This window comes from Suricata suricatta, chromosome 13 (genome assembly GCF_006229205.1).
Source record: "Suricata suricatta isolate VVHF042 chromosome 13, meerkat_22Aug2017_6uvM2_HiC, whole genome shotgun sequence".
Lineage (NCBI taxonomy): Eukaryota > Metazoa > Chordata > Mammalia > Carnivora > Herpestidae > Suricata > Suricata suricatta.
Genome location: NC_043712.1, coordinates 32,558,809 through 32,572,968, shown reverse-complemented (window position 1 = coordinate 32,572,968; position 14,160 = coordinate 32,558,809). Strand labels below are relative to the sequence as shown.

At 47.2% G+C, this 14,160-nt stretch overlaps 1 protein-coding gene across 1 annotated transcript in view; it reads right to left on the bottom strand.

Moving 5' to 3' along the window:
* Positions 1 to 14,160, bottom strand: part of TRIM14 (tripartite motif containing 14) — a gene marked incomplete at its 5' end in the record, with an annotated part of 26,304 nt that overhangs the window by 2,669 nt on the left and 9,475 nt on the right. The window contains 3 exons of the mRNA XM_029919650.1: positions 1,711 to 1,803; positions 5,812 to 5,974; positions 9,788 to 10,021. Coding sequence (XP_029775510.1) covers positions 1,711 to 1,803; positions 5,812 to 5,974; positions 9,788 to 10,021 — 490 coding nt within the window. The remainder of the gene's footprint in view (positions 1 to 1,710; positions 1,804 to 5,811; positions 5,975 to 9,787; positions 10,022 to 14,160) is intronic.

The following is a 14,160-nucleotide window of genomic DNA, read 5'->3' as shown; positions in this document are numbered from 1 at the left end:
ATACTTACGAACATTTTACCCTATCAAATAATATTCTTTCATCAGAGCACTTTAATTGCCACCCTAAGATTTTGATGCATTGGATGTATTATAATTTAACCTATCCCTCCCCCGTTTCCATATTTAGGCCTAAAAAAAAGCTTTTGAAAATACTAATATAATTACATCTTTGTGTATCTGACTATTTCTTTAGGATACATTCCTAAAAGAGGAGTTGCTGGGTCAACATGGATACTTTTGCTTTTAAGGCCTTTGGTAAATACTGCCCAATTGTGTTCCAGAAATGTGCTAACTTAAACCCCGGATAACTGTTCTCACTGTATTATACCACATAGGTAGACATGAAGTGAAAGAAGTCTACAGGGTGGGATACATGGATGTTCAGCTTTACTAGATACTGCCAAATCATTTTCTTAGTCATGTTTTGTTGGAATTCCTGTAGTGAGGTTTTGCAAATCTTTTGTTAGATTTAGTCCTGGTTTTTAAAAAAATGTCACTCTAAATAATGTTTTTAAAAATTCATTGGGGTTGCCTGGGTGGCTCAGTTGGTTAAGCCTCACAGTTAGGTTCTTGTTGGCCTGTGCACTGACAGCAGGGAGCCAGAGGGGAAGAGCCTGCTTGAGTTCTCCCTCTCTCTGCCCCTCCCCCACTCGTGCACGCAGGTGCATGAGTGCACATGCTCTCCTCTCTCAAACCAACTTAAAAAAAAAAAAAAGGCCACATGAAGGCTTCTGGGGAGCTGGAAATTTCCATTTCTTGGTCTAAATGAGGTTATAGAATGTTTACTTAATTGAGCAGCACCCCCTTTGACTTGTGCTTTTTCTTTATGTATATTTCAAAGTTAACTTTAAAAAGTTCATGTCTAGTAATTCCACTTTTGAGAAATTACTCCTATAAAATCAAAAAATGAGCTAAGGTATGTCCATTCACCTATTCATTAAATAGCAAACATGTATAAGAATGGATGTTTATTATAGCATTGTTTATAGAAAAGAATATATAAAGCAGCCTAAGTGCACAGCATTACAAATTGATTAAATATAGCATATTCACTCAATGGAATACTATGCATCCTTTAAAAATTATATTTAAATCTATTGAAGCAAAATTGTTCAAGCTACATTGCTAAAAAATTTAAAACAGAATATCATATGATCCCATTTAAAAAATCTGTACACAAAAGTGCTTTTAAAATGTCTGAAAGAATGTATGCCAAAATATTAATAGCATCTATCTTTGGGGAGGCAACTTTTTTTTTTTTAATGTATTTGTAATTTCTAATTTTCTGTAAGAAGTATGCATTACCTGTATTATTTTTTTTAAGGGAACAAAGATTTTCACAACATAAATAAAAACAGGTTACAAAACAGTATGTATAGTATGATACCATGTTTGTAAAAATACATATATATTAAATATATTCTTGTATGTATATATAGATAAACCAAAAAAAGCTAACAGGGCAAATAATACTAGTAGTTATCTATGAGAAAGTGATTGTCTTTAAAAAATCTTTGTCTTTAAAAAATTTTTTGTTTTCTAATTTTTCTAAAGTGACTATTATTTCTGTATTTAAAAACTAAAAGGTTAAAAAATCCCAAGTAGGGTCTGTTCGGAAAAAAGGGGGACCTCCATTTCCATGAACCCGCTTTCCTCCCACATGCACCCAGCCCTCTCCCCCCGCTCTTCTGCTCCCACTCCCGGGCTTACATTTTAAGAAGAGTGATCGCTCTGGTGAGGGGCTTGTTTTCAACAAGGAGACGAGCCTGGTGCCGGAGGAGCCTGAGAGCTGGCAGTTCACGTCTGTAACAGATGGTGAGAAATGAGGGCCTGGCGCCCATCGAAGCAAAAGCAAACTACAAAACGTACTAAAAATATTACAAAACCGGAGTTTCTCCCCAAGAACCACATACAAATGTAAGCAGTTAATGCAAGTTCAGGAATTTGCAACAGGAATACTCCAGGACAATACTTGGATCTAAGGAAAAGTGTACTTTTGAGGGTGGGAAGTGAATTCAGGCCAGGGTGAGTGAGCCCGGAACCTGGGGAGGAGACAGCAGGCTCAAGGATGATCGTGAAAATCAACTATGTGTTCAAATAGTTGAGAATGGGGCAACCACGTACGTGATGGAAATGCAAATTCCAGGACAAAATGGAAAACAAGAAATGAAGTCATCAGAAAGGTCATGCTGGGGTCTCACGTGAGTGGGAGTTCAGGGGGAAAGCCAAGCCTGGTCCTTGTCTTCAGCATCTCCATCAGGTAAAAAAGATGAGAAGTGGGCTCACTTGAGCTACCAGCCAAGGCACAGAGGAAAGATAGGTGAACCAAGGGAGACATCATGGAGGAGGAAGCACCTCGGCCGGCCCCTAAAGGATAGGGAAGAGTTGGACATCTAGAAAAAAGGACGGGAGGCTTTCCCAACAAGAGGGTGCAGCAGGAGCATAGATTTTAAGTAAAGGCAGGTGCTAGGAGTGGCCTGTAAACAGCAGGGAGCCATGGGAGGTGTCCAAGGGTAGACAGAAGCAGAATTTCCAAAGATCTATCTGGTGGGGAATAGATGGCCCTGCTAGGAGGCTCAGGCCTGAAGTGGGACAAGAGGGATGGGAAAGAGGGCTGGGTTAGGGAAATCTGCAATGGCAGAAGTGCCAAGCTTCTGTTTACTGGGAGTAGATTGGAGTCAAGCAGCAGCAGACTGGTGGGGGTGGGGGTAGCAGGGGGGGAGAGATGTTGGGTTCTTTTTTTTTTTTTTAAGTAGGCTCCTTGCCCAGTGCAGAGCCCAGCGTGCGGCTCGAACTCATGACCCTGAGATCAAGACCTGGGCTCAGATTAAGAGGCAGACATTTAACTGAGCCACCCAGTTGGCCCAAGATGCTCGATTCTGCTCTGCCCTGTGAAGCCTATGGTGTCTGGAATATACAGAGAGGTGGGGCAGGGCACCAGAAGGGCAGTGGTGCTGCAAGACCCCTTGTGTGCTTCCTGGGAGTGAGCCCCTCTCAGCATTACTTGTGATCTCCAGAGTGATGATCTCCTCGGGAGGTGGGTGAGGGGTGATGGCCTGGAGGAAGCAAGGTGTAGGGGGGGGCGCAGATCAGAACACAGACCCTGGTGTCAGAGTCTGTTGGAATTCTGCCTCTGCCACCTACCAGCTGCGCAAGCTAAGGCTAACCAGTTAATCTCCCTGAGCCTCAGCTCCCTCATCTGTAAAATGGAAATAATAAAGGCATCCCCCAGCCTCCTCGGCCCTCACAGGGTAGTGATGAGGAGTTGCTGGATGTATCACAAAAGGGCTCAGAACAAGGACTGGCACGGAGCAAGTGTTAGCTATTATCATGGACTCAGCAGGCACCACTGGTTCTTTGGGAATGGGCTGCAGAGAAGGTAACTGTGGGTGAACTGCATTTGGGGTCCATCTGAGTAACATCTTGTGGTAGCTGGGGAGGCATGAGTGCCCATTTGCTGAAAATTGAGAAGCCCAAAGATTCCTAAAGGTGACCGCTAAGATTTTTTCTTTTTTTTCCTTTTCATATTTGGCTATTTATTATTTAAACATTTAGATATACTGACTGCTACGATTCTGACATGTGGTTTTCTTTTTAACTGATTTCATCTTAAAATGCTTTCAAAATTCCAGTGGAAGTTATGAGCAAAGAGAACATCATTTATAGATTAAAAACCTGCTTTAACAGACCAGCTCAGGAAAAACAAAAAAGTAAGAGACTACTGCTCAGCCTTGCTACACACTTCACAGTGTCCCAAACACAATGGCAAACTTCTCTTGACTCAGTTTGAAATGCCTTTCCCTGTTCTCTAACCCTCTGGAAGCCTTAGCGGTTCATTAAGGCTGATGTGCTTCCTCCTCCAGGAAGGCTTCCTGGTTTTCCCATCAGAATCACTCTCTCCTTCTTGTGAGTTGCGCTAGCTCCTGACTGCGTCTGTTACTAACCCATGAATGCAATGCAATGCAGCCACGGCCTGGCCTCCCCTCTCGGTTTCCGGAGGGGGTTTTGAGTGGGTGCTTGTAGCCTTCCTCTCACCCCTTCCCCTCCTAATCTCCGGCCACTACCCTGCCAGGCCCCATTCAACAAAGTGACGTCCAATTTCCTCCACCTCATCATGCAGTTTCTACCCTGAACATCCTCAGTAGTTGACCTGGGTTTTCTAAATGCAGCTTCATCATTCTGCAGATCAACCAAGCTCACTTCAAAAATGCAACCCGTGAGGCCACCAGATGCGATTTTGGTACCTTGAGTTCTCAGGACCTGCGTTTTGCCCCTATTTCTTACACTGACCGCAGCTGGTGGTTTCTTATCGCACCGATCTATAGTCTTAGAAAATGCACCAACCACTTTCTTTTGGCTCCCCTTTTGTGATCTTACATCAGGCATTTGCTCTTACAAGCCACCATAGTGTTGCTCAGAGAACCAAAAGGGCTATTCCCTCCAATTCTTAATTCTCCTTCCCATCTCAGAAAAGGGCAACTTTCCTCTCCCAATTGCTCAGGCCAAAATCCTTGAAGTCTCCTTGGTGTATCTCCCCCTCTCTCTCGTTCCCTCCTCCCACCCGCATTCACTTCTGCTGACCCCTTTGCTGCTCCTTCAACATGCCAGACTACTCTTTCTGGTGTCTCAGGACTCTTGCACTTGCTTTCCCGCCATCCCTCAGATGGAACAACTACAGCAACAATAATAGCTAACACTTACATAGTGCTTATTATGCCCGAGCACGGTTTACATATGGGATGTTAATCCTTACACTGACCCCATGAGAGGGGACTTTATTATTCTCTCCATTGATGTGGAAACAGAGGCACAGAAAACTTAGGTGCCTTGCCCAAGAAAGGAGGCTTAGGAAGTGGTGGACCTGGGATAGGAACCCAGGCAGCCTGGCTCCAGAGCCCACGCATGTGACCCCTACGCTCTTCAGCCCTCCAGAGCTGCAGAGCTTGCTGGGGGCTTCCTTCAGGCCAGTTTGCACATCCCCTTCTCAGAGATGCCTTCTCCACTCCCCCATAGGAAACAGCTCCTCCTCCTGGTCACCCTGTATTCTCCTCACCCTGCTGCATTTTTCTTCAGAGCACTTAGTGCTGACATACTGTTTACTGCCTGACTTTCTCCCAGAACAGTGAGCACCATAAAGGTAAGACCTTTGTTTTGCACCCTGCCATGCCTAACAGAGAACAAGGGCTCAGGAAAATGTTCTGAGTGAATTGTAAAAACAGAGGTGAATGAATGGAAAGAGGTATTTCTGAGCACCTGTTTTGTACCAGGCCCTTCAGGGACCTCAGAGCAGGACTCATGATGGTTCTTGCCCTTGCGGCATTCACAAGAGGCAGGGAGAGGTTCCTGGACCCAGCTCACGCACAGCTCAGGCAGTAGATCGGCCTGGGCCTGGAGGAGGGAAAGGCAGAGGGGGAGATGGCCCGCAGAGCCAGCCTGGGCCTCCGAGGTGAGCACTGCTGGGCTAGCCCCGCAGGGATGGTGGGACTTGGCCAGACAGAGCAGAAGGAGCGGGGAGAGCTGGCCACTCCGGCTGGGAGCCCAGCGCAGGCAAATATAAAGTGTGGCGGAATCCTGGGTGTGACTCAGGGCACAGCCGTGTGCTTGTGAGAGGCAGGACAGGGTCTCAGGAAGGGAAGGAGGTGAAGTCTGAAGGGTGGGTGCAGCCTAGGCCCAGGAGTTCTTGACCGCCCAGCCAAAGACCTCTGTGTGGACAAGGTATGATTTACATCATGAGTTAGGTCCTTGCCGTTGTCTCTAGGTTAAAGGGCAGTAGGGGGTTCAGGGCAGAAGGCTGGCCACACAGTGACTTACTTTCCTTGAGACGAACGTCCAGTGGCGTCTGTAATATGCTCCGCATGGCTTCCACGAGGCCCTTGAAGAAGCTCTTGGTGGGCTCGAAGGACAGGGGCACGGGGTAACACAGCTCTCCCAGGCTCATCTGCTGCTGCATCTCCTGCTCGGTGGCCACGTACCGCTGCGAGGGAGGGCGGGGGTCAGGGTGGCTCTGGGAGCAGTGGGTACTGTCCCCACCTGGAACAAGGCCAGCAAGTGCAGCCCCCAACCCCTGCCCTGGCACCTGGGACCAGCCCAGTCAGGAGCAGAGCTCCGGACAGACCACACAGCAGGCCCCAGGGTGGGCAGACGCTGTTGATTTCTTCCTCCTCTCGTGTTCCCGGAGGTCTACTCTATGCTCACAGACAGGGGCAGAGGAAGGAGGGACGCTGGCTGATTGCACCTGCCCGAAAGTGCTCACCACCTCGCAAAGGACCCTGAAGCTTTCAGACACTGTGACAGGGGTTGACAGAGGTACAGAGGACGAAAAGGAACAAGGGGCCAGTTCTTCTGGGGAAGAGCCCCCTTGGGCATGTCCAAAGGAAGGAGCAGGAAACCACGTTCCAAGAGGGAAACCAAAGACCCCAGAAGTTCAGCTGGAATGCCAGGCAAGGGGGAGCGCCCACCACCTGTTTTCTGTCCAGACTTCACCCTTTAAATAGCCTTCCTGGGTTAAGTGTAGCTTTGCTAATAGAAGCTAGAAAACTCACTCTCCCAGCCTCCTTTGCACCTAGGTTCAGGCATGTGACCAATCCAAGACCTAGATGTGAAGTGCCGGCGAGACAGTGGCAGCAGCGTGTAGCTGTCAGGGAGAGCAGGGCTGGAGGCTTCGGGGGCGGTGCCGGGGTCAGTGGCCCAGCAGAGTAGCAGAGGGGTCTACACTGGAGCACACCCATGCTGTGGCCTGGACTTTTCCTCCTGGTGCCTGGTCTTCATCCTGACTATCAGGCCCTCCTGGAGATCCTGTGACCTGCCAAATACTCTTTCATAAATGGCCTTCCTGCTTCAGACAGCTCTGGTGGACTCTCTGGTTTGCGGGTAGGAGCCCACTCTGCACTCTCTCAAGGGCTGCTCTGGGCAAGGAATGAGCAGGCCCTGGGTAGCGGGCAGTGGTGCTCAGGGCAAGACGGGCAGGTGGGCACCTTGGGAGGGAGCGTGGCCTGGCTCTCCACTGTCGGGTAAACAGCGAGCCCGCTGGGCAGGATGCTGGACCTTGGAGGACCTCAGGTCAGGATGCTGGTCCTAGGCCCCGTGCAGCCCAGGGAGTGCCAGTCTGGACTCCATCCGAGTTTGCTGGGGAAGACGGTAACTGTGGGGAACCACAGTTAAGGTCACTCCCAGGGGGTGCGAGTGGAGCTGGCCAGGGAGTCGGAGCACTAACATGGGGGCCAGGGGGTCGCTCCGGGACAGGAGGTGGCTCAGAGGGCAGATGGGTGGAGTGGGATGGGGGAGGGAGGGTGAAAGACAAACGCCACCACCTGGTACCCCCAGCTCCAGCATCTAGCACAAGGTGTGGCACATAGTGGGTTCTCGGTAAATATTTATGATGGACTAAAGAATGAACTCGAGCGCACCTGCTTCTCGCCTTTGCCAACTCAGGCAAGAGCTCTCTAGCCACCCATCCATCTTCCTTCCTCCCTCCCTCCCTCCCTTCAATATTGTATTTATTTTTGAGAAAGTGCAAGAGTGGGAGGCAGAGAGAGACAGCGAGGGACAGAGGATCCGAAGCAGGCTCTACGCTGACAGCAGTGAGCCTGATGTGGGGCTTGAACTCACCAACTGTGAGATCATGACCCGGGCCCAAGTCAGATGCTCGACCAACTGAGCGTCCCATCTTTCAAGCCTGAAGCTGGGACTCATCTTGGATTATCCCCACTTCTCATCACAAATCCTGCTTCATCTCTCAAACCTGCCTGTCTCTTCCCATCCTGACACCCCTCCACTGGCCCAGGCCTCTTCAGTCCATCCCCACTCTGTCACCAAAGTGACCTTCCAAAAGCATCAAACTGACCAGGTCATTCCCTGGTTCACAACACACCTCCGGCTCACATATCTTTACCGGACAGCCTAAACCCCTTGGCCAGGCACATATGGCCCTTGGCTAACCAGCCCTGGCTTCCTGATCCAGCTGCACCCCCAACAGGCCCTCCACCCTCGCACCCCCAGCCCACCTCCAGCCAGGCTGAACCCCAGCTGCTGTCCAGGCTGCCAGGCTCTCACATGTACACGATTCTGTCCTGTCCAGGATGCCTTCTCTGCTCTGTCACTCTGCATGTCCCTGGTGGGCTTCACCTCAGGTTCCCACACTGAGTTCCACTGTCACCTCCCTCTAGAAGTCTTCCCTGACCCCCCATACAGAAATTGGACATTTCTTGGACATACTTTGGCTAGCTCGCTTGAGCTGCGTTGTAAGTAAATGTTTCCGAGCATGTCTCCCCACCCACGAGCTCTTAATGTCGCACAGGGGCCTGGTGTGAACAGGTTTGCTCAGTATGTATTTGATGAATACGTGAATGAGCAAATAGAAGGGAGGAATGATGAATATCAGTAGTTCTGGCACCAGAAAATAAAGAAAAAAGATGACAAAGCCCTGAAACTGTATCTGTGATAAAAGAGTAGCATTCTCCACGGAAGCAGCCCTTTTTGTTAGCTATCCCTACAAAGTACCAATAGTTTAAAAGTAACGAGCAAATGTCCCCCTCTGTGCACCTAGCCCCTCTTAAGGCATAATATCCACTGTGCTTAGGAAAGCACCTCGCCCAGAAGTTTAAGTCTTTTACTAGCTAACAATGACACACACAAGCCAAAATGACCGAGGCCACATAAAGGCACAAGACTAGACATACTTGCCAGGGACTGGCTTAACTTAAGGTTTTGTACTGACTGACTGATTTGTCTGTCTTACTCTCCAGCCACAGCCTAATCCGTGACCCCGAGACAATTAGATTCCGTGACACCTTTATTTCTTGGTACCCTGCCTGCTCCCACAAGCCTGTAAAGCATCTCACAGGGACTAGCCAATCCTGTAAGGTTTTTCTTTATGGTGAGGAGAATCAGGCAAGAGAACAGCAGGAGAACGTCAGCCAGAAGCAAGAGCAAGGCGAGGAACAGGATGCATGGCACCAAGTCTTCGCCAAGCTGTTCCAAACACACGTGGCTCCGAGATTCCCAGAAGCCACGGCGAGGAAGGAAACAGGAAGGGTTCCTCGAGGGGGAAAGCCACCCACGCACACCGGAGGCTCCCCCGTGGTTCCTTGAAAACAGACCACCACTCCAGACAACGTGTGTTCACTCATGCAGCAACGGATCCCAGGGGCCCTCTCTCAGACTCTCCCTCCGTATAAGGGAAGAGTCTCCAACGGAGCCCAGTGGCCAAGGAGTAGGATCCTTCTCTCCCCTCTGAGCAAACTGTGACTCACCTCATGGGGCCCGCTCAGGAGCTGAAAGGACAGCTGCCCTTGGGGTGGGGGGAGGAGGGAGGGCTCCAGCAGGACCATACAGGCAGAGGGCCAGGCAGCGGTGCCTCGGGGCTCTGGAGTCAGGCAGCCCTGGGCTCTGATCACCACCGCTCTGCCGCCTATCAGCTGTGTGACCTCGGACAAGTCACTTCACCCTCCCTGAGCCTCAATTTCTCTTTCACAAAGCAGGGTAAGAATATCCACGTTGCAGAGTTTTAGTAAATATTAGAGCTAAGATTCACAAAGTGCTTGGAACATAGAGCTCCCCACCCCCTACCCTGAGATGGTGGCTGTTAATGTTATCAGTCCGAGATGTATACACTCCTCCTAACAAAGCAGATTTTCTTCCCACTTGTGTGGGGGCAAGAACGCCTGCCTGCTGACAAGGCAGTTCTCTGTGTATTTACTCGAGGTGTAAAGGCTGTGTTCAGCGCCACAGTGACCAGTGTGAAATGCCGGTGGCAGGCGTCCGCGTGAGGGCAGCACCCCAGCATTACCTGCAGCAGCTGGACAGGACTGGGCTCCTGGCTGATACTCCAGACCGTGTTGGAGAGTGTGTTCATGGCGTCTATCTGCTCTCGACAAGACTCGCTTTGCGCCCTGTACACCTGGAGGGCAAGCTGCGTGCTTTTGTCAATGAATTTCTTGGCCAGCGCTTCCTCTTCGTCAAGTAGTAATCTGAGTTCAGTGAATTTCCCTGTCAGCCAGGTCTTACTGGACTCTGCATGAGCCTGAAAAGAAACCAGTTGCAGATGACATCCTTGCCAACCAGGAAATCCAGACTAGGCCACATGACAAAAGTTAGAGCTAAAATGTGAGTTTGGCAAGGTGGCCGGGCAAGTGGGAGATCAGCTTGTTAAAACTCACGGTTCCCAAAGTGCCAGCTATAACCAGTTGGAAAATACATGGGGAAATAAAGATGGTGGGGAAAAAATAGCAAAACACCTAAAAATAAATCTAACAAAAATCGTAATGACCTACATAAAGAAGAGTATAAAATTGTACTGGAAGACATTAAAAAAAAAAAACAACACCAAACCTTTGAATGTGTAGAAGAAAAAAAACCTATATTATCTGTGGCTAGAGATACTCATCTCCAAAGTGGTCTACAAATTCATTGTAATCCCAAAGTCTTAATTAACATGCAGATTAAACAAATATTAAATTATGGTTGGGAAGAAGCACAAGAAAAGCCAACAATTTTTAAAAAGATCAATGAAAGATGAGCTTCCTTATTAAGTATGAAAACAAGGGGCGCCTGGGTGGCTCAGCTAGTTAAGCGTCTGACTTCGGTCCAGGTCACGATCTCACAGTCTTTGGGTTCGAGCCCCGTGTCAGGCTCTGTGCTACAGCTCAGAGCCTGGAGCCTGCTTCAGATTGTGTGTGTCTCTCTCTCTCTCTCTCTCTCTGCCCCTCCCCTGCTCATGCTCTGTCTCTCAAAAATAAATAAACGTTGAGAAAAAAATTTTTTAAATATGAAAACTATAAAGCTGTAGCATCTAAAACTATGTGGCTTAGGCATAGACAAAGATCAAGAGCAAAAAATACAGTTTAGAAACAAATTCTGTGTGTGTGTGTGTGTGTGTGTGTGTGTGTGTGTGACAATGATAGCATTTCAAATTACTGGGAGGAAAGAGTAAACTATTCAGTAAATGGTATCGGTACAACAGTTAACCACGCATATGAAAAAAATTGTTAAATCCCTATCTTATACCATATAAACAAACAAATGCAACAGAATCTCACCTAGGAAGCTGTCTTGCCAAAAAGATGAGAATCTGCATTTGAGCACTCTAAATTTAACTTAAAGATACAATTTAGAGGCCATACAGAGAACAAAGGAACATGTCAGCCATCAACTTAAGAAATACACCAACTAACTGCATTTTTAAAAATGTCACTTCTTTACTGTTGTTTTGTTTTTGTTTTGGTTTGAGACAGTGAGAGCACGCAAGCATGTGTAGGGAAGGGAACAGGGAGAGAGAATCCCAAGCAGGCTCCACACTCCACATGGGGCTCAGACTCACAAACTGTGAGATCATGACCGGAGTCAAAATCACTAGTGGGAGGGTTAACCGACCAAGCCACCAAAGCAACCCCTTGAAAACATTATTTTGCTTCTGATTCAAACAAACAAAACGTGACATTTATGACAGAATGTGACCACTGGTTGGATACTGGATGATAAAAGGGAACAGTTGTGAATGTTCACAGGTGTGAGGATGATGATATGATGTGTATTTTTAAAAAACGCACCATTATCTTGTGGATAACACACTGAAACTTTGTGGAGATAACACACTGAAACTTTGTGGAGATAACACACTGAAACTTTCACAGATAAACCGATATGTCTGGGATTTGCTTCTAAATACTTGTATATGCTTGTGGTTTTCCACAATAAAAGGTAAACCAACAAAAAAGAAATTCTGCATGGATTAAAACACTATACATTAATATATCCATTAGAATGGGCCACAGGACAATTTTATTTCAAAAAATTTGAGAAGAGATTTCTGTAAAAGGAACCTAAAACTCAGTTAAAAGGTAGCCATAGCAGGTTTGATCACATAAAAAGTGAAACTCTTGGTTAAGTGTCCAACTTCGGCTCAGGTCAGGATCTTGTGGTTTGTGTGCTGGCAGCTCGGAGCCTAGAGCCTGCTGCAGCTTCCGTGTCTCCCTCTCTCGCTCTGCCCCTCCCCCGCTCATGCTCTGTCTTCTCTGTCTCTCAAATATAAATAAAAACACTAATTTTTTTTTCCAAAAAGTGAAACTCTTCCTAAGAGGGAAGGTTCTGTACACACAGCCACAGGACAAGTAACAAACTACACAGGCTTAATATCCATAACTTACAGTAAAAAAAAGCAATCATTCCATTATAAGTGGACCAAATACACGCAAGTGCCAAAAACTGTATGACGAGGTACTCAGCCTCTCAAACAATCAAGGAAGTGACCAGTGTAACTAGAAAATGCTTCCTGGCCATCAGACTGGAGGAATTTTAACTGACGGACAACAGCAGAGTCTGGAACCGTGTGGGGAGTAGGCACTTACATACATTGTGGGTGGTAGCATCTACTGGCAATGCACTTTTAGGCACCGTGTGACAATATCGAAATTTTAAATGCCTCTGTCCTTTGATGCAGCAATTCCTCTTGCAGGAATTGATCCTAGAAAACATATTCACCTGTGCATGAAGGTTGGCATACCAAGATGCTTATACACTATTGTTGGTGATAAAGCTGGGCAAAATTTTCATTTTGGGAAATACATATATGTTTATTATATCTATTATGTGGCATTCATACAATGAGATAATACGTAGTGAGTAAAAGGAATGCAGTGTTCTGATGCGTGCTGCAACTGGGTGAACCTTGAAGATATGCTAAGTGAAATAAGCCAGACATAAAAGGACAAATACTGTATGACTTCCTTTCATGAAATATCTACAACAGGCTAGTTCACAGAGACAGGAAATAGATTAGAGGCTGCCAGGGGCTGCTGGGAAGGCAAGTAATTGCTTACTGGTTACAGAGTTCATATCTGAGATGGTGAAAACTTCTTGGAAACAGATAGTGGTTATGAGTGTACAACATGGTAAGTGTAGTTAGTCCCACTGAATTTTACTTAAAAATCGCTAAAATCGTAACTTTTATGTTAGATATATTTTACCACACACACACACACACACACACACACACACACACACACACACACTGCACAAAGAAGTCAGTGGATCCATATGCCCCGGCATGGAAAATTCTCCAAGACACCATGTGAAAAAGAGCAAGTTACAGAATAACATTATATAGAGGATGATGCTATTTATATAAAAGATAACTAAACAAAAATTCTATATGGATACAGGTCTGCCCGCCTTCTGAAAGTCTGTGTGCGTTCACTCTGCCCTTACGAAAGCTACATTACTACTGTAATGGTTTTTGTCCCAAAAATGTTCTTCAGATGCCTTTCAGTTAGAAAACAGGCATTAATGTGGCTTAACTCAAACGTTTGAAAAGCAGGAGATGCTCTTCCCTTTGTGCCCTTTCTATCTACAAAAGGCTTCACAGACACTCTACTTCCGGATAGCGGGGCGACCCGCACACGCATCTGTGTTTGCAGCGCGCTTCGATGTCTGCTAGCTCCGGTCACGTTTGGGAAGGGGTGTGGGAGTGAGGGGGGTGCTGAACAGGAGCCCCCACCTTGCAGTTTCTATAGTTCTATACTATATTCTAACATACTAGGATTAACATGTGTTCATGTACCACTAGCACAGTTAAAAAATAAAACAGAAAGTCATTAAAAAATAAAAGCAAGACATAGGCCTCTTTCCTCCACTCCAAGCATCTGCGCAGCCCACACAACAGAATGGCCCCTGGTACTTGGGGAGGCACGGGGTGGGGGGTGGACAGGCTCCCCGCGATGCCATGTTCTCTCAGTGGGGCAGGAACGCGTGGTTTGGCACGATCTAGGGGACGAGGTCCCGAAGTCCGTTTCCTATATGGTGCTCTGGGCAGTGGTTAGGTTGTGAGGCCAGCTTACACCAACCACATGCAGCCTAGGTGACACTGGCGCTGGGCTAGCCTGGGAATTAGTCTACACTTACAACACGGTTTCTACAGGCCAGGGAACCTGGACACAGATATCTCTCTACTGAATGACCACATGAAGGGAAGAAAATGTGTTCCAAACTCTTGATTTATAAACACGTTTTGGAGGCAATGTATGTAATTAAAAGACCTTTCTATAGAAACCAAGAGAGCAAGTAATTTCCCAAGGAGGCTATGCTCCAAGCAGTTTCTGTAGCTCTATTTTTAAAATAAAATTTGTTTGGTCTTTGAGAGAGAGAGAGCGAGTGAGCACACGCGAG